Source organism: Camelus bactrianus, chromosome 4 (assembly GCF_048773025.1).
Source record: "Camelus bactrianus isolate YW-2024 breed Bactrian camel chromosome 4, ASM4877302v1, whole genome shotgun sequence".
Classification (NCBI taxonomy): Eukaryota; Metazoa; Chordata; class Mammalia; order Artiodactyla; family Camelidae; genus Camelus; species Camelus bactrianus.
This window is the reverse complement of record NC_133542.1, coordinates 17831024-17853500: the sequence shown is the minus strand read 5'-3', so window position 1 is coordinate 17853500 and position 22477 is coordinate 17831024. Positions and strand designations below refer to the sequence as shown.

The 22477-nt window shown below is 44.6% G+C and overlaps 3 protein-coding genes and 1 pseudogene across 3 annotated transcripts; all 4 read left to right on the top strand.

The window, feature by feature from the left end:
• Positions 1-774: 774 nt before the first annotated feature.
• Positions 775-1379, top strand: LOC105061910 (interferon omega-1-like). Its single transcript, XM_074361504.1, has one exon. It carries the CDS (start codon positions 775-777, stop codon positions 1360-1362), a length of 588 nt encoding a protein of 195 aa, XP_074217605.1. The 3' UTR covers positions 1363-1379.
• Positions 1380-8957: 7578 nt separating this feature from the next.
• LOC123614326 (interferon alpha-14-like) lies at positions 8958-9495 on the top strand (annotated as a pseudogene).
• Positions 9496-13306: 3811 nt separating this feature from the next.
• Positions 13307-13933, top strand: LOC141577443 (interferon alpha-1-like). Its single transcript, XM_074361506.1, has one exon. The coding sequence runs from the start codon at positions 13310-13312 to the stop codon at positions 13862-13864; it is 555 nt and encodes a 184-aa protein (XP_074217607.1). The 5' UTR covers positions 13307-13309; the 3' UTR covers positions 13865-13933.
• Positions 13934-21562: 7629 nt separating this feature from the next.
• Positions 21563-22210, top strand: LOC105061876 (interferon alpha-1-like). Its single transcript, XM_010946010.3, has one exon. The coding sequence runs from the start codon at positions 21592-21594 to the stop codon at positions 22144-22146; it is 555 nt and encodes a 184-aa protein (XP_010944312.2). The 5' UTR covers positions 21563-21591; the 3' UTR covers positions 22147-22210.
• The last annotated feature ends 267 nt before the right edge of the window (positions 22211-22477 follow it).

Here is a 22477-nt window from a genome sequence, read left to right as displayed (position 1 = left end):
CCCCTGGGAGTGGTTTTGGCACAGACCGTGGGGACTACAGTTCCCCAGTAAGAAAACGGCGGAAAGAAAGGGCGGCGTCTGTCACTGTCCTGACCCCGTGGTCCCCTGCAGCACAACCACATGCACCTGCACGAACGTGTTCCAGAAGGAAGAGAAACATCAGAGAAGCTCATTCGTTGATTATCATCAGCCTCTTTTGTAAATCAATTGGTAAATAAAACCCAACTCTAGTTTCAAAGAGCTTCACTCCCAGAGGTGATCTGTTAAATACCTAAACACACAGAGAAACCACAAGGCTGCGGGGACCTGCTTCCCTGTGTGAAGTAAGGGGGTGAAAACAGCCTAAGATCAGGGCGAGAAATGTGTTCCTGAAACAGAGAAGAGCAATAGTTATGTACGAGATAGAGAGAGACAGAGACAGAGACAGAGAGGATGTGTGTGTTTACATACATACAGCGCTTCTGACTTGACGACAATGACCTTGCTCACCTGACTGATCAATACCTATTTGGATGGGCATATCTGATATTTACTGGGAAAATTAAACTTCCTGCAAATTATTAGGTTAGATTGATGACATCTTCCTAGAACATATTGAGAATCTATGAATGGAAATCAAAAAAGGAAGTGAAAGTGTAGAAAAATATTCAGAAAATGAAAACTACTATCTCCGTATTTAATGGCCTTGCTTAGAAAGAATGTCATCAGAGAACCTACCTCCAACGTTCACCAAGACACCCGTCTCAGCCAGGCCAGCAGCACCTCATTTGCCACATGGCCTCTGTGCCCTCTCTACTGATGGCCTTGCTACTGTCCAGCTATGGCCCTGGTGGGGCTCTGGGCTGTGACCTGCCACAGAACCACGTGCTGGTTAGCAGGCAGAACTTCGTGCTTCTAGGCCAATTGAGGAGAATCTCCCCTTTCTTCTGCCTGGAGGACAGAAAAGACTTCCGTTTCCCTCAGGAGATGATGGATGGCAGCCAGCTCCAGAAGGCCCAGGCCATCTCTGTCCTCCATGAGATGCTCCAGCAGATCTTCGACCTCATCCACGCAGAGCGCTCCTCTGCTGCCTGCGACACCACCCTCCTGGACAAACTCCGCAATGGACTCCATCAGCAGCTGGAGGACTTGGACACCTGTTTGGTGCAGGTGATGGGAGAGCAAGACTCTGCCCAGGGAAGGGCAGGCCCTACACTGGTGCTGAAGAGCTACTTCCAGGGAATCCATCTCTACCTGAAAGAGAAGAAATACACTGACTGTGCCTGGGAAATTGTCCGACTGGAAATCATGAGATCCTTCTCTTCATTAACCAACTTGCAAGAAAGGTTAAGAACTAATGATGGAGACCTGGGGTCACATTGACATGATTCTCCCTGACCGAGATTCAATGTCACCCTTGCACATTGGTCTGTAGTCATTTCAAAAGACTCTTATTTTTGCTTTAGCCACAGAATTTATTGAATTAACTCAGTTAATACTTTGTCTAAAGTAATAAGCAAGGATACAGTAAAATTACTGAGCTAAAGGATCATCAGTCCCCATGCACTGACTTCCCTGTTATTTATTCTTCTTTATTTATTTATATTTATTCTTGCAACTTAGATATATATATATTCTCATATAGATGTTACATTGTGTTAAAATTTTAAAAATATGCTCACCTTACAACTTCATTAAGTTTGCATCTTGTTTTATTTATTAAATTCTATGAAAGAAAACTTGTTGAGCTATTTTTTAATTCTGAAAACCTAAAACCATATATTTTCTATAGAAATCTCTCTCAGAATACTATTTGTCCATTATATCTTATGGAACAGTTCTACCACTTTCTAGGAACTGCTTTTCAAATAGTGGAATTCCACGGAATTGAGGAGTCCTGGAAATTACGATAAATGTATAGTCCTTATGTCACAGGTGTCACTGATTTATATCCAGTTACCAAAGAGTGGTTGGTAGGTAAACATCTGAGAGGTGTCCACTCCTCCAGTGAAGTTGGAACACATAGGGTATTGATCGGCTGCTGCTGCTGCCAGCTCTTCCTCTTCCTCGCACCTGCTCCCCAGTCCTGCTTCAGTAGGTCGCTCACTCCCTTATCCAGTAACTTCGCTCCCTCCAACATACTGCCCATCTACACACATGCTCTCCTTCTGTGCTGCTTTCTAGCTTCAAGGTTTCTCTTACACTGGAAGCCACAGGAAGAGAGCAAAAGTGAAAGGAGAGCTCGAGGATTTTCAAAACCTCAGGTAGAAGGAGCCGGGGACATGGGGCTGGATCCCAGCTCTGTTATTAATAACTGTATGACCCTGAGAAACAACACAAATACCATGCTCCCTAGTTTTCTCATCTTTCATATGGGGACAGGAATAATAATCTTCCATAGGATTACTGTCAGATTTCCGTGTACTTAACCTTTAAATTAAAGCTTTTTCGACAATTAACAGTTTAGGAGATATTAAAAATTTATATTAAATGAAATCATAGATACACACACACACACACACACACACACACACACACACACACATTTTTTCCCTTTCATCCCCCGGGGCCCCTTTAAGTCTCGAAGGTGTTCCCACGTCATTCCACTGGAGGGTCCCAATATCTAGTCCAGAATGTAGAATCCTTTCCCTGAACTGTGTTTCTCCTCAGAAACATTCCTCAGTCTGAGAACACAGCACAACACGCCCTGCTACCGAGCCGTCAAGCCCCGAAGAAACCCACGCGGGTGTGAACCGCTCGGGCCAAAGCCTCCTGCCAGGAAGGGAAGGACGGGCGCGGGCAGGTGCGGAAAACGAAGGGCTCTGGGCGAAGCCGCGGCCGGCGGGGACCGGGAGGCCCGAGAAGGAAGCCGACTCACCGCTCTCGCCGCCCCCACGCGCTCGCGGGGCCCCGGCGGCGCCTCTCCCGGGCCGGGGCTCCTGCCCGCGGCGAACCCCACGTCCTCCCCGTGGCCGCAGCGCCCGAGTCCGTGGGGGCGGGACGCCCAGGCGGGTCCCGCGGGGTGGGCGGTGCCTGTCGGGCCGGCACGGCGAGCTCGCGCGCCCCCTCCCGGCCGGCGGGGCGCGGTGGAGACAGCTCTGCGCGCGTTGCTGAGTGGAGGAGGGCTGCTCAGCTTCACTGTGGTCCAAGGGCAGCGCTACATTTCTGGACTCTTGGTCTCTCTAGTTGTTCACATGCACCACGTTTCTCCGATTGCTATAATCTGGCTTCAGCCTCCCTGTTCTCTTGAAACTGCTCGGCCAAGGTTTACACTAAACTACATGTTGCCTAACTCAGAGATGACTTGTCAGGCAGCTGTCGGCGGACATCTCAGAAGTATCGGACGCCTACGTGTTCCCACGACCATTTTAAAGTCTGACCTACATCTGGTTCCTACGTCACCACCATCCTCTGCTTTTCTGCTCCTCCTCCTCCCCTTCCTTTGTGGACCACTCCCTCTCCTCTCAGGGAATGGCGGGGTTCCTCAAGAGTCTATGCTAGTTCCCACACTTCATCTCCTCTGCACAGAGTCCCACCTCCCAAACAGTCCCAAGTGTCATCTCTAGGATTACGACTTCCGTATGCATGTCTTAGCCAAGAGTCTCATCTCCAAACATTTGTAATTATCTCCAAACCCATATAGCTACCTCCTACCCCAGAACATCTCCACATACCATGTCCACAATTGACCGTCATGCAATTACCTGGCGAATCCCTGCACACCCCTGAGATGCCAGCACACCAGTTGCTTCTTCTGTAGTCAAATGCTCTCCCACTGAGCTGTACCCCCATTAGTTGCTTCTTCTGGAAACATTCCATGACCCATGCAAGGCCCACGTGCTCCCAGCATCCCGTACTTTCTCTATCACAGCATCAGCCTCCTTCCATTCACTGCTCTGTTGCACACATCCTCACCAAACGGGGAGTTCTGTGAAGGCAGGCAGCACGTCTACTCCTTTCATTGTGTCTGGCACCAGCACAGGGCCAACAAAGACAAAGGGGTAGTCACTACTTATTGGCTGAAGCTTAAATTCCATGAGCCTATAAATAGACTTCGCTTCAGTTCTCTTTCACACAAGGACAGAAATTCAATCGACAAGCATTAGACATGTGTCCTCCAGGAAACTGAATCGCTCCTGTTGCTACAACATGCCTTGTGCATCTCCTTCATAGCCCTAGAAAGGCTTCCCTCCTATTTACTTACTCTTTGAGGCCTGTCTTCTCTGCCAAAGTGCCCTATTTAAGAAAGTAGTACTTCTTTCTTAAGAAGAAGAGTTTATCTACCATTGTACTCACAAGTCAATTGCTGGGTGCAGAGATAACTGAAATTATTTTAAAACTCAATGAGATGAATAAAACTATGTTCCACTTGGATTTTAAGGCAGATTCAAGGTTTAAGGACACTTTGTATATCTTTAAGAATATGAGTAAGAACTAACATTTAAAATATACCTTTGAAACCCCCATAGACAAGGGAAACAAGACCATAAAGCTGAGCATACAATGCGATGAAGAAATTCCATAAATACAACAATCATCATAGAAAAAAATGTCTATTTATTACAAATTTAAAACGCAGAGTTTCCCAATTCAAAGTATAGTTTCCTCTAAGTATTGCAAAACAATCTGCCAGGATGACTCAGTGCATTTACAACTGAAGAACAAAGGGCCTTGAATTGTGTGAATATTGACCAGCTTGAGGCCACACAGGAGGCGCTAAGACTAAGCAGTGAAAGGCTGGGCGCAGGTCTCCTTTCCAGCTCCGGGGTTTTCTCGGAGATGATGACACAGAGAGAGCACATACTGACTTTCTCATCTTCCAGTTTGACAGAGTCCCGGGCACAGCAGCTCTGTGCTTTCTTCCCACATCGAGCGGGGCCTTGGAAGGAGCTCTTCAAAGTCTGGCTGGAGTCCTCACTGCCCAGGGGGTATTTTCCTCCCCACCTCCTGCTCCAGACTGGTCTCCAGAGCCTCCCTCTGCTGATGCAGCCCAGTGAGGGATTTAGGCTGTTTGGGCTGAAGAGGCTGAAGGCCTGCTGGAGCATCTCATGAAAGAAGAGGTGGCCTGAGCGCTTGGGAACCGGCTGCTGTCCAGCTGGTTCTGGGGGAACTAGAAAACATGCTCGTCCTCCAGGCAGGGAAACAAGGAAGAGTCTCTCATTTGGTGCAGAACTGTGACGGTCTCCGGCTCTGGCGGGCCATGCTTCTGGGCCGGGTTACAGCTAAGGGTGTGGACAGACCTGGAGAGCACCGCCCTGCAGGTCCTCAGTGAGGAGGCTGGCAGCCCCTGCTGAGCCTGGTGATGTAGCTGATCAGCTGTGCAGCCTTCACCCAGCTCCTCTGAGCACCTTCCTGCACGGGAGAGTCTTCAACGGAACAAGGTTGTCGTTTCTCTGCTTGTCCCATGTTTGTTTCCACTTTTTCCAGTTTCTCTTCCATTTTTCAGCAGAAGATAATGTCACAGCTTCAATACCTCGTATGTATTGTTACGCTGGAAGTTAAACACAGTCATGGAAAATGACAGAATATCAATCCAATAGGATATGTTTGCCTGAATTAGACCCAAGAAAGAAAACCTGAGTCTCAATCCATCTTTTTCAAAATTTTAATAAGAATACTTAGACATTTATCTTTAACAATATATCAGGTATTATTCTATAATAATATCCCATTATAGCTATTTTCCATAAGAAAATGTCATAGAAAATAGTTTACTGTATTTTCACGCCTCCTAATGCACCAAAATACAAGTGGCCTCACCTCTCTGCATTTCCCTTTTACGGTCTAAGGCATTAGATTTGAATCCTCCGCATGTCTTTACAGAAGTCACAGCTCACGTTTCTGGACACTGTCTATGTATAATAGGGGCATAAATGTTAACAGCAAGGTTTAATCCATAACCTTCTCTTCATTTTGTCACCAACGTAGGCTAACTGCACACATATGTGACAATGTGCTTGGCAATGTGGATTCCAGGAGAGGAAGACAGGGACGGTGACTGCGGTCCAGGGAGCCAGGAAGACAGACATGAGAGGCAGGGTGAGGATGAAGGAGGCCCCAGCAGCATCAGGGCAGCTGAGGGCAAGGGCTCACAGCTGATGACCAGGAGGGCCTGGGAGCAGCAGGAGCCTCCACTCTGACAAAAGCTGTGCCTCCTGACTTAAATGACTGGTGACTTTCATTGCCTCTTTCAAAACATCCAGACAAGTTTAGCGCTGGTCACCAGGGAAATTATAAAGATGGAATGAAATAAAGTTTGCAAAATACAGGCTGAGAGAGAACAGAGTGAATGACAGCTGCCTGGAGCATGAATACAACACCCAGGAAGCTGTCCGGTCCCCGCTCAGCCCAGCCCAGCCCAGCCCAGCCCAGCCCAGCCCAGAGTGGCTCTGGCTGCAGCTCCCGTCACACTGTCAGGGGTCTGCACGGGGAGGCCCCCAAATGCAAGCTCCAGGAGCCGCACTGCCCGCGGGACTGTGAGGGAGCAGAACCCAGGTCTCCACACTTAGAACAGTGCCTGGTATAGCATGGAGAGAAATCTTACAGCATGTGGTGTATTTTGCAGACACGCAGCAGCTAGAAGAGCTGTCTGACAAAAACGGCTGTTGTGTGTGAGGCAACTGAAGGAGGTAAGTAGTCCTGTCCCTCATCCTCAGTTATTCTCAGATCACCTCTGGGAATACTAGTTTAAAACACCGACTTGAAAAAAAAAAAAAAACACTCTGAAAGACTAGGAAATCGGTTCAGAAATATGGACGGGCGTGTATGTATGACTGAGTATTATGCTGTAGGACGGTATAACATTGTAAACTGACTCTACTTCAATTAAAAATTTTTAATTGAAAGAAGAAGTACACATGGGGTAGAGGGGTTGGAGAAATGGGACTTTCCTAAATTTTTAGCTAGGAATGATCATAAAATGAATTCAGAACTATTTCCTGGGTTAATATAAGGGTAAAGTAAGGAAAATCTTCCCTCAAGCATTGATTGCGAGCAGGCATCAAATCGACGGAACAAGAGAGACAATATTTTAATGCAACATAAATAAATGAAATTGTACAATGTACAAAAGGAACAACAAATGAAAAATGTTAAATAAAGACCAGAATTGACCCTGCACTCCCAAATCGCTGAGAGTTTTAAGAAAGGAAGCCTTCAGGTTGCTGGCATAAAAACTGGCACTTGCGTCTGCCTTCTCAAGTCGGGAGTCATGTGGGCACTTGGAATCTACCTCTGCCTGGGTTAAACATTGGCCTGCAACCTCTAGCCTGCAACAGGCCCTAAAAGGAGTTCAGGGTGGAGATCAGGAAGGAGGCACCCTGGGCTCTGCGGAAAACTGGCCGAACAGGCCTTCAGGAGAAGGTTTCAGGAGCCCAATGCTTGCTCATATCTCATGCCAAGGAGGACACTAAAACCAGTAACTGTGACATCGTCTCCTCCTGACTAGCAGCAAGCCCCTGCCTAAATGTGCCCTTGACCGCACCTGCCCCTTCACTGAAATCCTCTCTAATATGGACCTTCCCGCCTGCCTCTTCCCAGTGGTTCCTCAGAGCTCTCTGAATGCTGTCTCCTGGGATACTGCCCTCATTTTGCTCCAAACAAAACATAACTCCCAACTCTCACTTTGTGGAGTTTAGGTCAGTCGACATGGCCAGCGAGACTGGGGCAAATTTGCTTTAATCGATGAAATTCATACCAAAGAAAATGAAGAGCTCAGACCTGCCAAATGTCCTCAGTGCTGTGTACAGAACACTTAACTCCTCTTTCTAACAAGATAGTCAAGGTGGGGTCCTGAGAAAGGCGTTTCAGGAACCTCAGTCAAATAAAAATTGTTGAAGAGTCAACAAGAAGTCGTCAAACACGGCCGTCCTCCCAAAGAAGGAAAGAAGTAATGTTGGGAATATTAATGAGTTGGCTTCGTATCAACTAGGAAAGCAAAGTTATAACGGATTCTTGCTTTAGTATAAGGAAACTATAGTTTAAATAGCCTTTAGTAAAACGCACTGCTTTAATATTAAAACATATTTTAATATTCCTTGTTTCATATTTTAAATATTTTAATAAATATACTTAAAGATGACACATTTAACAAGCTTTACGTATGACAGCAATTAAATTAAATACGAGATTAATTGTAAAAGCTATTATTTCAATGCTGTGAGTCTTAAAATTATCCCACTTCTCAGGTATTCACTACTTTCCCCACCACTTCAACGCTGATCCCGGAAAGACACCAGGAGACTCTCAGAGCATCTATGGCCGCGCAGCGTCCCGTCCTCCGCCCCGATGGCGGCCGGGCCCCGACTCACCCCCACGGCGGCCACGACGTAGCCACAAGCTGCCCACAACACCATCCAATCATCCCTACGCGCCCGTGGTCTTTTTCCTTGCTCAGCCCAGAGAAAAGAGCCCAAACCTAGAAAAAACGGATACCATCCCGATGAGTCATGGCCGCAGGCCTCTCAGAAAGGCTCGGCTATATGACCCCATTTGCCCCGCAGAACACGGTTAAAAGCCCGGAAAACGTGCGACATGCCGTGCTCACTAACAGACCTCTCAGAATGCCTCCACTAAGCTATGTAACTTACCCAGGTAACAGGGTCAAAAGCCCGCAAGTTACGCAACCGTGCCGTGTTCGCTACCAGATAAAAAGGCCGCTGGCGAGGCGCGACAAGACAAACTCTTCAGCGCTCAGAACCTCGGAAAACGAAAAGAGCTTTTCCGTGCACGATTAAAGCCGCAGGTACTCGCTCACCGAGGACGCGATGTACTTCCCCGCGCGCTGCTGCAGCCACTGAAACTGCAAACTCGAAAGTCGGCGTTTCGCAAACGCACGCGAGCCAAAGTCCTCCTGCGCCCTCTCGCGGTCGCCTAGAGAGACACGCTCTCCGAGCACCCAGCGAAGGAACCTTTCGCTAATTCTTTAGCGGGGTCCGAGCGCCACCTCGTGGCCTTATCGTGAGTCACTGACATTCTCAATGGCCCAGATCTGCGTGCTTGTGGCAGGAGTGATGCTCTGCTCCCTCCCTGCTTGCTCTCTTGCCAGGAACTTGCCTGAGATCCAGAGCCTAGAAAACAAGGAGATCGTCAGGCTTTTGAGACAGATGAAAAGGACCCCCCTTCACTCATGTCTAAAGGACAGCAGGGACTTCAAACTTCCCTGGAAAAGAGCCAATATCACCCAAAAACCAGACGGCTCCAGGCCCCTGTTGCTACCATCAGATGCTCCAGCAGATTTCCCAAGTCTTCAGCACAGAGCACAGCCATGCTGCTTGGGACAACACCTCCCTCCATAAACTACTCTCCAGTCTTGATCACAGCCAGGACCAACTGGAGCAGACTGAAGAAGGCAATCTAGACTGTCCCTTTTGGGGAACTGCTGTTCGGGAGTATTTCCAAGCAATTCATCTCTACTTGAAGGAAAAGGAATACAGCCCCTGTGCCTGGGAGATTGTCAGAGAGGAAACTAAAAAGCGCCTTTCCTTCTTCATGAAACATCCGAAATGGAAAGCATGAGTGAACAAAGTTATTTTTAGAGAGAAGGACACAATCGATTTTGTCAAGAAATACTTTTCTAATGGGATTTCTACATTCTGTGAAAGTTCTTGGGGGTTATTTGCTATTCCCAACATGTGATGTTTGTTTTCTTACATAAAGGTTGTTAGGGCTGTATGTCACTAAAGACACTTTTCAGGGAACATCGTGCTACCTGCTGTAACAGGGCAACTGAAAAGGATCAGGAACTCAATCACGATAGAAACTTCTCTTTCCTTCTTTAGGAGAACAATGCAGGCATCTCTCATCCGATGACTTTTCTAGTTGGCTTCTTCTCAAGCAGGCCTCAGGGGCCTGGCTACCCTCGGCTCCCTGGCTTTGCTATACTCAACGTGGAACTGCACACGTGTCTCCACCACTTGAGTCTACTCCACTCAGACAAGGGAAAATGAATGGTGGGTGACATGGGATGTTTTCAAGGCCCAGGACGGTACGGGGCAAGATCACTTCCACGCACACTACTGGGCCTGAATTTATGCTCACGGGCGTCTAAGCGGAGAAGCTGGGAAACTACTGGGTGACTAACGGAAGAGGAGAGAAGCTCAGTGAATAAGACCACTTCTCACTTTCACACGATTTGTACGAGTGATTATCTGGGTGGGAAAGAACACTGACCAATATTCCTGCTTGTACACACGTTTGAAAAAGCATCGGAGCCAAAGTCTGATTCCACAATTTCACCTTGGGCAAGATGACCTGGATGTCCCTCCTTAGAGTTCACAGCATCACTGATTCTTGGCAAGAAGCATTCAAGTCGATGCCCAAAGACATACACTAACGAGGAAAATGCCCCTCACGTAGACACAGGCCATGTTGTTGCCTTATTTCTTGAGGGAGACAAGAAAAGGACGATCATATCACTCCCTGCAAATACTTGAGGACTCTAGTGACAGTGCAGACCGAGTCTTCCACTTACGACCAGGCCCGTGATTCTCATCTCGTTTTGCCAACTACTGACCATGAAAAACTGAAGAAAATATTCCTGCAAACTAACTTTTACCAAGACCTCAAACAAGATTCAAGTGTAACTTCCCCCCGTAGAATCACAGGAAATTCACAGCGCGTCCTTAGACCAGTGTCTCCTCAGGGCACATGCATCTCGCACGGGCTGCTGTTCTTCTTTCTCCCGTGCTCACCGTCTTTGCTTCGACATGAGTCTGACTGAGCTCTTGCACTGAGCTGCGACGCAGAGCACTGTCATGCCTGACGTTCCTTCATACTCCTAAGAGCCGATTTTTGCACCAGCGGGCGCACTCTCATTCCCGGCGAACCCGCATGAATTAGGAATCAGCTCTCACTGGAATCTTTCCGTATTAGGCCATTAAATTTCAGATTTCCCGAAGCCCTTTCAGAGGTCCTACTCCCTAGCTGTTCTTTTCAACCAAAAGGAAACCCCCTTTGTAATTAAGTCAGAACGCTATAAAGACTGATTATTATCATGGAAAGAATGGACTTTCAGCTCCCCTCCTGAATTCATTTCTTTGGCAGTGGAAGTTACTTAACCTCGGTTCTGCACATGTCGATCTTTAAATCATACGTATGTGCGTATGTGACCACCATGGACAAGTCAGCTGTGTAGTAACCGGGCTCTGTCTATTCCCTCTGGTATCCTCTGCAACAGGCCCAGGTACAAAACAGCAAGGCAAGGGACGAAGAGACACTCTCTAATCAATTAGAATGACTGTTGGCTTAGCCATCCAAGGCGATCTCTACTTCTGTTTCCTCAGAAGCTGAGAAATGTCTAAAATGAACATCATGATTTTCGAAAACTGTTTTTGAAAAGAAGAAAACAATCTCCTCTCTTAAATGATTCTGTAACATAATTGAAAAGATCTGTGTAACCTTCCTTGGAGTATATGCTATTCTCAACTTATAAAGTTTTTTTTTTTAATGGAAATGGATTTAGGAGAGTAGGTTGTTTTTCATTTTGACTTTCCTTTTATTTTTGTTAGAAAAAAAAACTTGTCAGTTAACTTTATGCTAGCTGCTGCATCAGGAAAACCGAACGCTGTCAGGAATTTGATCATCATAGAAATTTACCTTTCCTTCCTTTGAGAGCACGATCCAAGCCTTCCCGATCAGATGAACAGTCTGGTTACCTCTCCTCCAGAGTGACTCAGGGACCTAAGAACCCTCTGTTTTGTGGATTTTCCACAATCAACGTGTGGCTCCAAAGTCCCCTGTAGCACTTGGGTCTAGTCCACTCAGCGGTAACGGGAAGAGTATGGTGGATCACATGGGATGTTTTCAGGGGCCAGGACAGTACAGGGCAAGATGACTTCTGCTCACATTACACGGCCTGAATTTATGCTCATGGCAATCCAAGCGCAAAGATGTTGGGAAGCTTCTGGATGGCTCACGGAAGAGGAGACACTTTCAAGGCATAAGACCGCTTTTCATTTTTACACTATTTGCCCTAATGAATTTCTGGGTGGGGTTGGAGGAAAAAAACAAGGTTCTTGCTTGCACACAGTTTATTAAAAACCAAACTGACCCCAGTTCTTATTATACAACTTCAGCTTGGGGAAGATGACTTGGATGTCGCTCAGAGTTCACAGCTTCATAGACTGTTTGAAGAAAGCCTACAAGTTGATTCCCAAAGGCATAAATAAGCTCAGGAGGAAAAAAATCTACTTCGTTTTCATTCTATCTCTTATTATCATCATGATTTGATTCCCTTCCTGAATATCCATTGAGCGGCTGAAACGATAGGGAGTGAAATACACATCTGAGAATGTGGAGGAAGATGGTTTCCCTCCCTGTAGGTGTTTGCAGACCCCTGGGAGGTAGTCTGAGGAGGGGACAAGTCAGGCCAGGCCTCAGTCTCATCTACTGAATGTCAACTACTCTCCCATATAGAATTTTCTTTTGTAAGAACTGTTAACAGAAAAGTACACCTATAAAAGGAGACACTACAGGATTCATCGTGCACACGTTCCCATCACCAACTTCAACTACTTTCACTTACTTTCATCTATATCCTCCCGTTACCTGCTACCTAATGTCTCTGTAGCTAATCCCCGAAATCCTAGGACTTAACCAATTCATGTTTCATAATAGATTTCAGTCGATTGAATTATGAATGAAAAGAAAGATAATGTAGTATTTTAAAGAGTTAAGTACTTAAAAATAATGGTGAAGAAAATAATCAAATTTCTCCAATGATTTTGAACAGTTATGAATGACTTTTATCTATAAAATTTTTAATACAGTATTTGTATAAATTTCATTTGAAAATGTCAATTGACACATTCCTATTCATACAGGTAAACGTCTTCCATTCTAAGTCACTCTTGAAAATCAGCTTTAACGTTAAATTAGAAGTTAATAGCTTTTACGTTTAATGTACAGCTTAAGTGTTGTTTTGTCATTCTTAACCCTGCACTGACTACAGAGTAAGCTCTGCACTTCCCGTTCCCTAGGTATAAAGGAGAGACCTCCACGGCGTATACAAATGGATACACAGTATATACGTGATACCGTAATCAACTGATAAAAGGAAGTAGGAGAAAATATCAAAAAGGTTCCTTGGGTAGGGAAAGGAGGCAATGATGAAACAAAAAGGGCTTAGAAACGCTGCCCTAACCCACTGGGAGAGTGCAAACTGAAAAGCAAAAACAGAAGTAGAAAGTAAGAGGAAACATTCAGAAAATGGAAACAACCGGGTCCCCATTTAAGACACAGGCACAAAGGCAGGTCTTCAGAGAACCTTCAGACACCAGGGCTCACAGAGTCACCCACCTCGGCCAGGCCAGCAGCACCTGCAGTGTCCCCAATGGCTCGACCCTTGTCTGTACTCATGGCCCTGGTGGCGCTCAGCTTCGACTCCATCTGCTCTCTGGGCTGTGACCTGCCTCAGACCCACAGCCTGGCCACCAGGAGGACCTTGGTGCTCCTGGGACAAATGAGGAGAATCTCCCCCTCCTCCTGCCTGAAGGACAGACAGGACTTTGGATTCCCTCAGGAGGTCCTTGGTGGCCACCGGCTCCAGAAGGCTCAAGCCATCTCTGTCTTCCATGAGCTGGTCCAGCAGCTCTTCCTCCTCTTCAGCACAGAGGGCTCGTCTGCTGCCTGGGAGGACAGCCTCCTGCACAGACTCTGCACTGGGCTTGATCAGCAGCTGACGGAGCTGGAAGCCTGTCCGAAGCAGGAGGCGGAGCTGCAAGGGCGTCCCCTGCTGAATGAGGACCCCATCCTGGCTGTGAGGAGATACTTCCACAGAATCACTCTCTATCTGCAAGAGAAGAAATACAGCCCTTGTGCCTGGGAGATCGTCAGAGCAGAAGTCATGAGATCCTTCTCTTCAGCGAGACACTTGCAAGAAAGATGAAGCAGGAAGGAATGACAGAGGCCTGGTTCAACATGGAAATGATTCTCACTGACCAACAAGACCACACGGCCACCCGCCCTGCCGGGTCAAAGACCCTCATTCCTTCTGGAATCAGGACACGAACTGGATCAATCTGTCAAATGTTGTCGGGAGAATTCAGCAACATCACGTTCTGCTCTGCGGGCACTTGTCTCTCACAGACGCCCATGCTCATCTATCTATTTATTTAAATATTTATTTATTTATTTAACTGTTTATAAGCTTTCAATGATTTTTGTTCCTATAATATAATGTGTACCTTTACACTGTGGTTAATTGAAAAAAAAAATACACTCTTTGATTTACTCAATGTATTATTTTTTGTTCATTAAATTTTTTTCTATACAAAACTTCTTGTACTTGTTTATTATTTAAAAAAGAAACACCATGTCCGATTGTAACCTCATTAAACAGTGGATAGTACCATTCACTTCTTATTGCTACGTCACTCAAGGTATAAGTAAAAAGAGATGTTCTCTAAGCCAGGTTATACGTTGCCCGAAGGACATAGAGGTCGATGTGACAAATTCAACCCTACTTTCTTGCATCATTGATTTTTGTAGAGAAGCCATCCAAAAAATAACAATCATAATTAATATGAATTATAAAAATGTTATACTGAGAAGAAGTGGAATAAAAAGTTATTTCTCAGCAGACGCTGGAACAAGGAAAGTCAAGAAATACAAACGAAAGTAGTAGATATCCTCTGCATTTGAGTGCTCAACATCTGATTGCAAATAGCTTTTGGAAAAGTGGACTTTTGAGTCTGCAATCCACAAGCAATTACATGAGTTGAAAGCCAAGGAACACAAGTAGTCCTGTGTGAAAAGTGAATAGAAGGAGAAAAGGACTTAAAACATTGACTCACAGGACCTTCAACTAATAAAGGGAGGCAAGATCCACCAAGGAAACTGAGGAAGAATGGCCGTAAGTTAACAGGATGAAAGGGAATAGGTTCCCACGAACCTATTTAAAAGGTGAAAACTGCTCCCCAGAATCGCACCGTCGCAAATGTGAACTGAAACTGCCCTCTGCATGGGGAAAACAGCTGTCCCTGGTGATCTTACTGGGAGCTGGTCTGGTCGGGTTGATCACCAGACAGCACACTGGGCGAAGGGTGAATATGAGAGATGAGTGACAATATACGCAGGAACCAGCTTTGAAAGATTTGCCTTCTGAAATGCAGGACAGAAATAGAGCGGTGACTAGAAACAACTGTGGATGTTTTTGTTTCTTCCTGCACAGTTGTCTCTTTTCAAATATATCTATCTCTAGATAGATTTCATGGATTTGATGTATTGGCAAATCACATTCATATGTTAGTATTTTATTGATTTTAAATCATGACATATTGAATTACTTACAATGAGAACTTTTGATTAGTTTGATTAATAGGATGTTGAATGTCACTAAGCTGCTCTGTTGTTGAAACCGTCAACCGCACGGGAAACAGATGGAACTGACCTCGGTGAGAGCGTGCTTGGTGGAATTAATCAGCAGAAACCGTACTGGAGCAGCCGCAAGGCGGTAACACACGAGGAGAATCCCACTGTCACTTTTTTGCCACTTTACTTCTTTCACTCTCATCAGAGTCAGATTTGCACTTGTTTTCCTTTTGCCTCAGTGCATCCAAGGGCAATGACTGCTTTCTAAGAATGCTGAAGGGAGGACAAAAACAATGACGTATGGAGAATTATGGGAAATACTGGCATGTTTCCAGTTTTACTTCCCTATTTTGGTACTAACCTCGAGATGAAACAGAAAGTACTTCAGAAGTAACAAGACAACTCTTGCCCAGGAAAAACCTTTCAATTAAGACCAGCATATAAAATTTTAAAGACTCTAGAACTAGTAAAGCAAAGACGGCTAGTTTTCCCGAGCATCAAGTACTGGCCTCGCAGCCCTACATTTTCATTGTGAGACAGAGAATGATGAATCAAGAAGTTCAGCAGAAATGCGCTGACCGAATAATCTAGGGACGCTTCTTAATTACTCCAACATAAGCCTCCAACGGTAGGTAAATCATCACTGAATCCCTGGGGCCAGCTCAGAAACTTGAGAATATAGTAAATATTCAACAGTTTAACGAACTGAACTCAAGACAGAAATCAACATTTAGCAAAATGCAATTCCCTTCAGGTAAAAAGGAGAAAGAAAAGGGTAACTTTCCCAAAACCCTGTTCCTGTGCACGGCCACACACACACACACACACACACACACACACACACACACACGGTGCATCATGTGTGGCTGGTTTCATCCGGAATCTATGGAAATACTTCAAACCTGAATATGCGATGGAAACAACACAGGTTGTTCACAGGAACACTCTTAGGTCTAGAACAGCTGATTGTTTAGGGGACAAAACCATTACCCTGCAATAAAAGATGGAAGTATGATGAGCAGACTCACGGCTATCCACTGAAGAATGAGTTACCGGGGGTTCAGATGGAAGATGTGTGGCTGTGTTCACACTGAGCCGAAGAGTGAGATTACACGTGTGCTAATGAGTGAGGGGAGGTGGGGCCATAAAGGATAAACATTTTGTGGGTCTTGGAATTAGAACGGAAATGCCTGTGCTCACTTACAATAATGAAGAAATCAGCTACAAATTTTGAGAGAACAGCCTGAAGAGTCATTAGTAGGAAAACGTTGAAAGAGTGGAAAATGCCAGTTGCATTTCTGATCAGGAGGCTCTAGCGAAGCACTTGCCACCTGCTCATACTTTTGTAGACAAAATCCGACAGTCTCAGTCATTCATCATTTTATCTTGAGCAATTCACACGAACCCTGGATAACGAGAAAATTGTGAACAGGTCATAGACCTTTCTCCTTCGGCAGTTACTCATCAAATGGTCCCCATTCCTGAAAGGACAAATCCAGAGGAATGAGGAAGCTTGGCGGACTATGGGAGATGGATGGCAGCCAGCTCCGGAAGGCCCAGGCCATCTCTGTCCTCCACGAGATGCTCCAGCAGATCCTCAACCTCTTCCCTGCAGAGCGCTCCTCTGCTGCCTGCGACACCACCCTCCTGGACAAACTCCACACTGGACTCCATCAGCAGCTGGAGGACCTGGACACCTCTTTGGTGCAGGTGATGGGAGAGCAAGACTCTGCCCAGGGAAGGGCGGGCCCTACACTGGTGCTGAAGAGCTACTTCCAGGGAATCCATCTCTAACTGAAAGAGAAGATATACAGTGACTATGCCTGGGAAATTGTCTGACTGGAAATCATGAGACCCTTCTCTTCATCAGCCAAGTTTCAAGAAAGGCTAAGAAGGGAAGGGACCTGGAAATGATACTCTTTAATACACTAAGTCACATTCCCACATGTTCAGTCATTTTAAGCATTCTTACTTATGCTTTAGTCTAAGAATGTACTGGGCTAAATGGTTCAAAATTGTGTTTAAATGTTCTTAAATGTTTATCTTTAAAGGTACTATCCCTTGAGAGATAGTTATAATGATGCTTTGTATTGGGGGAACTTCCTGTAATCGGTTTGGAAATCATCATGTCTGACCTCATAACAACAACAAAAATGAAGAACAAACTGAAAAACAACTTTTCTTAGATCCATCAGAGAATTGAGGTCACAGTGCATGCCATTACCCTTATAACTGTGGAGAGGAGGAAGCAGAGAGCACGCTTACCTGGAACAGAAATGCAGGACAGAAACCACAGCTAAACCTAATACAGATTTTGCCGGTGGATCCAACCGGTGTTCCAGGTTCTTGTCCCGTCCTAGAAAGAATTCAGAGACAAGATGTAGAGGTTAAGAAAAGCAAAATGAGGATTTATTAAAGGATGGTTTGTACACTCTCAAGGGGAGAGCAGGCAGGCTCAGGTGAGAGGCTGCCTGTGTTTCTTTGGCAAGTTAGTTACATAGGGTGTAAAAATGAATGGGCAGAATATTCATGGAGGAGGGAAGGGTTTGGGGTCACAGTCCCTGATTATCATCCCAACTCCACCTTACCAAAGGGAGGGGGGATTTTTGTCCTTATTTATTCTGGATCAGAAGTGTCATGGCATTGGTGCATGATGGGTAGTTGTGATCTGCAAGGCTAATTTTATTGAAACGAGGGCATAATGAGCAAAAGGTTACATTCAGATGGGAAATTCCTGCCTTTTCTGACCTTTCTTTGTTGGTCTCCTGGCCAAAAGGTGTGACCCCTTATCAGCCCAAAGATTCCTGCTTTTCTTTCTCTGCCCAGGGACCCTGGTGCTCACTTGTGTATGTTTTCCTGCATTTGGCTTCTGCCCCTTCTTTCTGCCCAATTCCTGCAGTTTCGTCTGTGTCCCCTTTCTTCTGCTCATACATAGCTGTCTGCCTGCTCTGACACTGATAGGACCATTTAAACTGTAAGTGAAGAATTACTGGAGGGTCCACGGGGTTGAATGTGAGATTTAAAAACTGACTGCAGGATGTCCAGTCTTTGGGGAGGCTCACATCTTTGAGTTTTACCTTAGGATCTCACCAGGTTCTGAGTATGAAGACCAAAAAAAACCCAAAAAAACAAAAAAAACCAAAAATCCCCTGGTGCTTCCAGTTGAGGAAGGGAAAGGAAATCATTCTGAAATACACTCAGAGTCTTCTGTTCCCTATAACAAAGACCTGCCCTCAAGTGAACTGCCCTCAGGGGAAGCCTAACCCACCTGGGGGTAGAGAAATACCCAACTCCAACCCTGCTAACTTTTTCATCTCACCTAATAGGGTGGTAAAAAAAAATCTGAGAAGCACTTGTGAACTCACAGCCCAGGAACACAGACTCACTGAAAGACAGACAAAATCACAGGATTAGACAACACTGCCCCTTCCCCATACGTACTATCATTAATACAGGGGATTATGACTGAAAAGAATTGCAAACGTCAGGCTTTGTTTAAGGAGAAACCTCTAAGGAATTCCAAAGACAAAAATGGAGATAAAAGCATGGACACAGGAGGAAATTTTAGCCTCTGACATCCACAGATACGGCGAACAGTAAACATAGCACACCTCCTAGCAAAATAAATATAAATTCTCACCCTAAAGGTCAACTTACCTCAGTTCCCTTTACCCACAACATCACGTTCAGCTTTCAGTAAAAACTTACAAGGCATACGCTAAAAGGCAACAGACACAGTTTGAAGAGACAGAGCCAGCATCAGAAGTAGACTGAGATATGGCAGAGATTTTGGAATTATCAGGCCAGGAATTTAAAATAACTGTAATTAATACGCTGAGAACTTCAATGTATTCCTATATTAGTTCATTTATTCATTCATTTTATCTATGTCATACTATGTATGGTAGTTAGAATAGTTTTGTTCATATAATACCATGTTTACTTTTATAATATATTAAAATATAACAAAAATGTCTACTTTTATTTGGTCAAATTGTTTTCTTGTTTGATTTATGAAATTCTTCCTCAGAAGATTTCTTGAAGTTGTTTAATTTTTAAAAAAGAAATAGCCTAAATTTGCAACCCATTTTGAAGAATGGATGATGAATTCAAATTACTCATTTTTTTCCCAGTTGGCTATATTTTAAAACTGCATATTTCTATGCCAGACCATGTGGTTATTCTGGGGATATAGAGGCAAGTAAAGCAGTTTCAAAAATCTATTCTCGAGGAGCTTTCAATTTTGAAGAGAAAGATAAAACTGTAATTAGGCTTAATGAATTTCAATTTTGTTTCATGTTACAATGAGAGGCAGAGTATATATGCTATTCATTTACTGATTCTGATACCCGGCACACGTCCCCCTTCCTCTCTGCTTTCCCAGACACCAAACTCTCACTCCCATATCACAGTCCTTTCTTTCCTCCCAGTGAAGAAGTGCCCATTGTGCTGTCCTCCTTCACTCTGCGTTAACCTGTAATGCCCATTCTTACAGCAGTTTCCTATTCCTTCTGGCTTCTTGCTGTCTTGAGTACAAAGCCACCAATTGAAAACATAAGTTGTGTGAAAGTCTAGGTTTCTCGGAATCTCCAATATGAGAGGCCTTTTTCTTTTCTTTTTCCTGGTGGATATTTTTGGAAATGACTTAATGTCCCTGTAACAATGCTGTAACAGTAGCTGTAACAAAAAGGAAATAGAAAGCAGGATCCATTTCACCCTGTGGACTATTAAAATATTCATAGGGGAAAGTGCCGCCTACTGGCCAAGATGGACATGACAGTGACCAATTTGGAGACCTGGCTTCTGTTCTATGCAAGTCTTCTTCCCTAGCAGGAGATTTTTCTTCAGGCTAAAAAAGGTTTCTTCTTGGAAAGAACCATTTCCAGTAGTGTAAGAAGCCTATTCCCTTGGATTTTAAATATTTTAAATGTACATATATAATTTTAAATATATATATATTTTAAAAAGAGCAGTTGGGTATGCAACAAAGTTGAGCAGAAGGTATAGAGATTTCCCACATACTCCCTGCTCCTATATATGCATAATCTCCCCTATATCAACATCCCCCACCAGATGGAACATTTGTTACAACTGCTTCCAAGGGTGTGAAAATTAGTTCTTGGGGGTGTGAACACATCTTAGACGTTACAACGGTTTGTGGAGCTCCAAAGTTCAATCTTGTCTAACAAAAAACCTTATTTTAGTATTTACTTTCTCTCACTGGGTTTCTCGTGTATCACACAAGCAGCATTGACACTGAATTCATGGGGGATACACAAAATATATGCAAGATCAGTGCTACAAACCTATGGCGAACAGATGACTGTGCCTGGAGGACTTTCCGTCATTTCCTGGATATTAGCCGCATTGTGAGCCGTGGCCTCTGCATACTCTCAGCTGCCACTGGCTGTCTTGTGGATGTTGCTTCTGTTTAATCCTGAGCACTTCTGAGTGTGATGTGGGCTTTGGGAATTAAATACAAATGGGTTATATTTTATGATTTAATTCCAATGAAGTTGCCCAACACATTATATCTACTACTAAACAGAATTATGTTTGGGGCTAAAAAAATAAAAAATGTTGACACTATCTGGATTAATATCTAGCAGCTGGTTAAGTTAACAATTATTTTCTCATACAAGGCAAAATTAAAAGTACCGAAATAAATAAGAAAATATTTTAATTTTTAATCACTTTTAACAGTTTTAAATAATTTAAAATATTTAATTACATTAAAATTACTATGTATTTTTAGAAACTGTTTATATGCATATGTAATTTTATATCTTACAATTTATATAAGTAAATAAATTTGTCACTCAGCAAATTTAGTTATAAAGTTGTGTCAGTAGCTTTTAAATTTAACTTGTAGCTTAAAATTTTTATATAGTCATTCTTAACCCTGCATTGAATAAAAAGTAAACTTTGCACTTTCTCTTATTTTTCTATAAAGTAGAGATATCCATGGAGTACATAAATAGATACACAGTACATATGTGTTATCACAGTTTAATGGGGGGGCAATTAGGAAAAAAGTATCTAAAAAGGCTCTGTGGGCAGGGAAACAGGCACTAATGGAAAAATTTAAGAAAGGCTGAGAAATGCTGCCCCAACCCATTGGGAGAGTGCAAACTGAAAAGCAAAAACAGAAGTAGAAAGTAAGAGTAAACATTCAGAAAATGGAAACAAACTGGTCCCCATTTAAGACACAGGAACAAAGGCAGGTCTTCAGAGAACCTTCAGACACCAGGGTTCACAGAGTCACCCACCTCGGCCAGGCCAGCAGCACCTGCAGTGTCCCCAATGGCTCGACCCTTGTCCTTACTTATGGCCCTGGTGGCGCTCAGCTTCGACTCCATCTGCTCTCTGGGGTGTGACCTGCCTCAGACCCACAGCCTGGCCACCAGGAGGACCTTGGTGCTCCTGGGACAAATGAGGAGAATCTCCCCCTCCTCCTGCCTGAAGGACAGACAGGACTTTGGATTCCCTCAGGAGGTCCTTGGTGGCCACCGGCTCCAGAAGGCTCAAGCCATCTCTGTCTTCCATGAGCTGGTCCAGCAGCTCTTCCTCCTCTTCAGCACAGAGGGCTCGTCTGCTGCCTGGGAGGACAGCCTCCTGCACAGACTCTGCACTGGGCTTGATCAGCAGCTGATGGAGCTGGAAGCCTGTCCGAAGCAGGAGGCGGAGCTGCAAGGGCGTCTCCTGCTGAATGAGGACCCCATCCTGGATGTGAGGAGATACTTCCACAGAATCACTCTCTATCTGCAAGAGAAGAAATACAGCCCTTGTGCCTGGGAGATCGTCAGAGCAGAAGTCATGAGATCCTTCTCTTCAGCGAGACACTTGCAAGAAAGATGAAGCAGGAAGGAACGACAGAGGCCTGGTTCAACATGGAAATGATTCTCACTGACCAACAAGACCACACGGCCACCCGCCCTGCTGGGTCAAAGACCCTCATTACTTCTGGAATCAGGACACGAACTGGATCAATCTGTCAAATGTTGTCGGGAGAATTCAGCAACATCACGTTCTGCTCTGCAGGCACTCATCCCTTACAGACGCCCATGCTCATCTATTTATTTCTCTATTAAATATTTATTTATTTAACTATTTATAAGATTTAAAGTATTTTATTTATGAATATTCTGTGTACCTTTACATGTGGTACTACAATAAAATATGTTCTTTA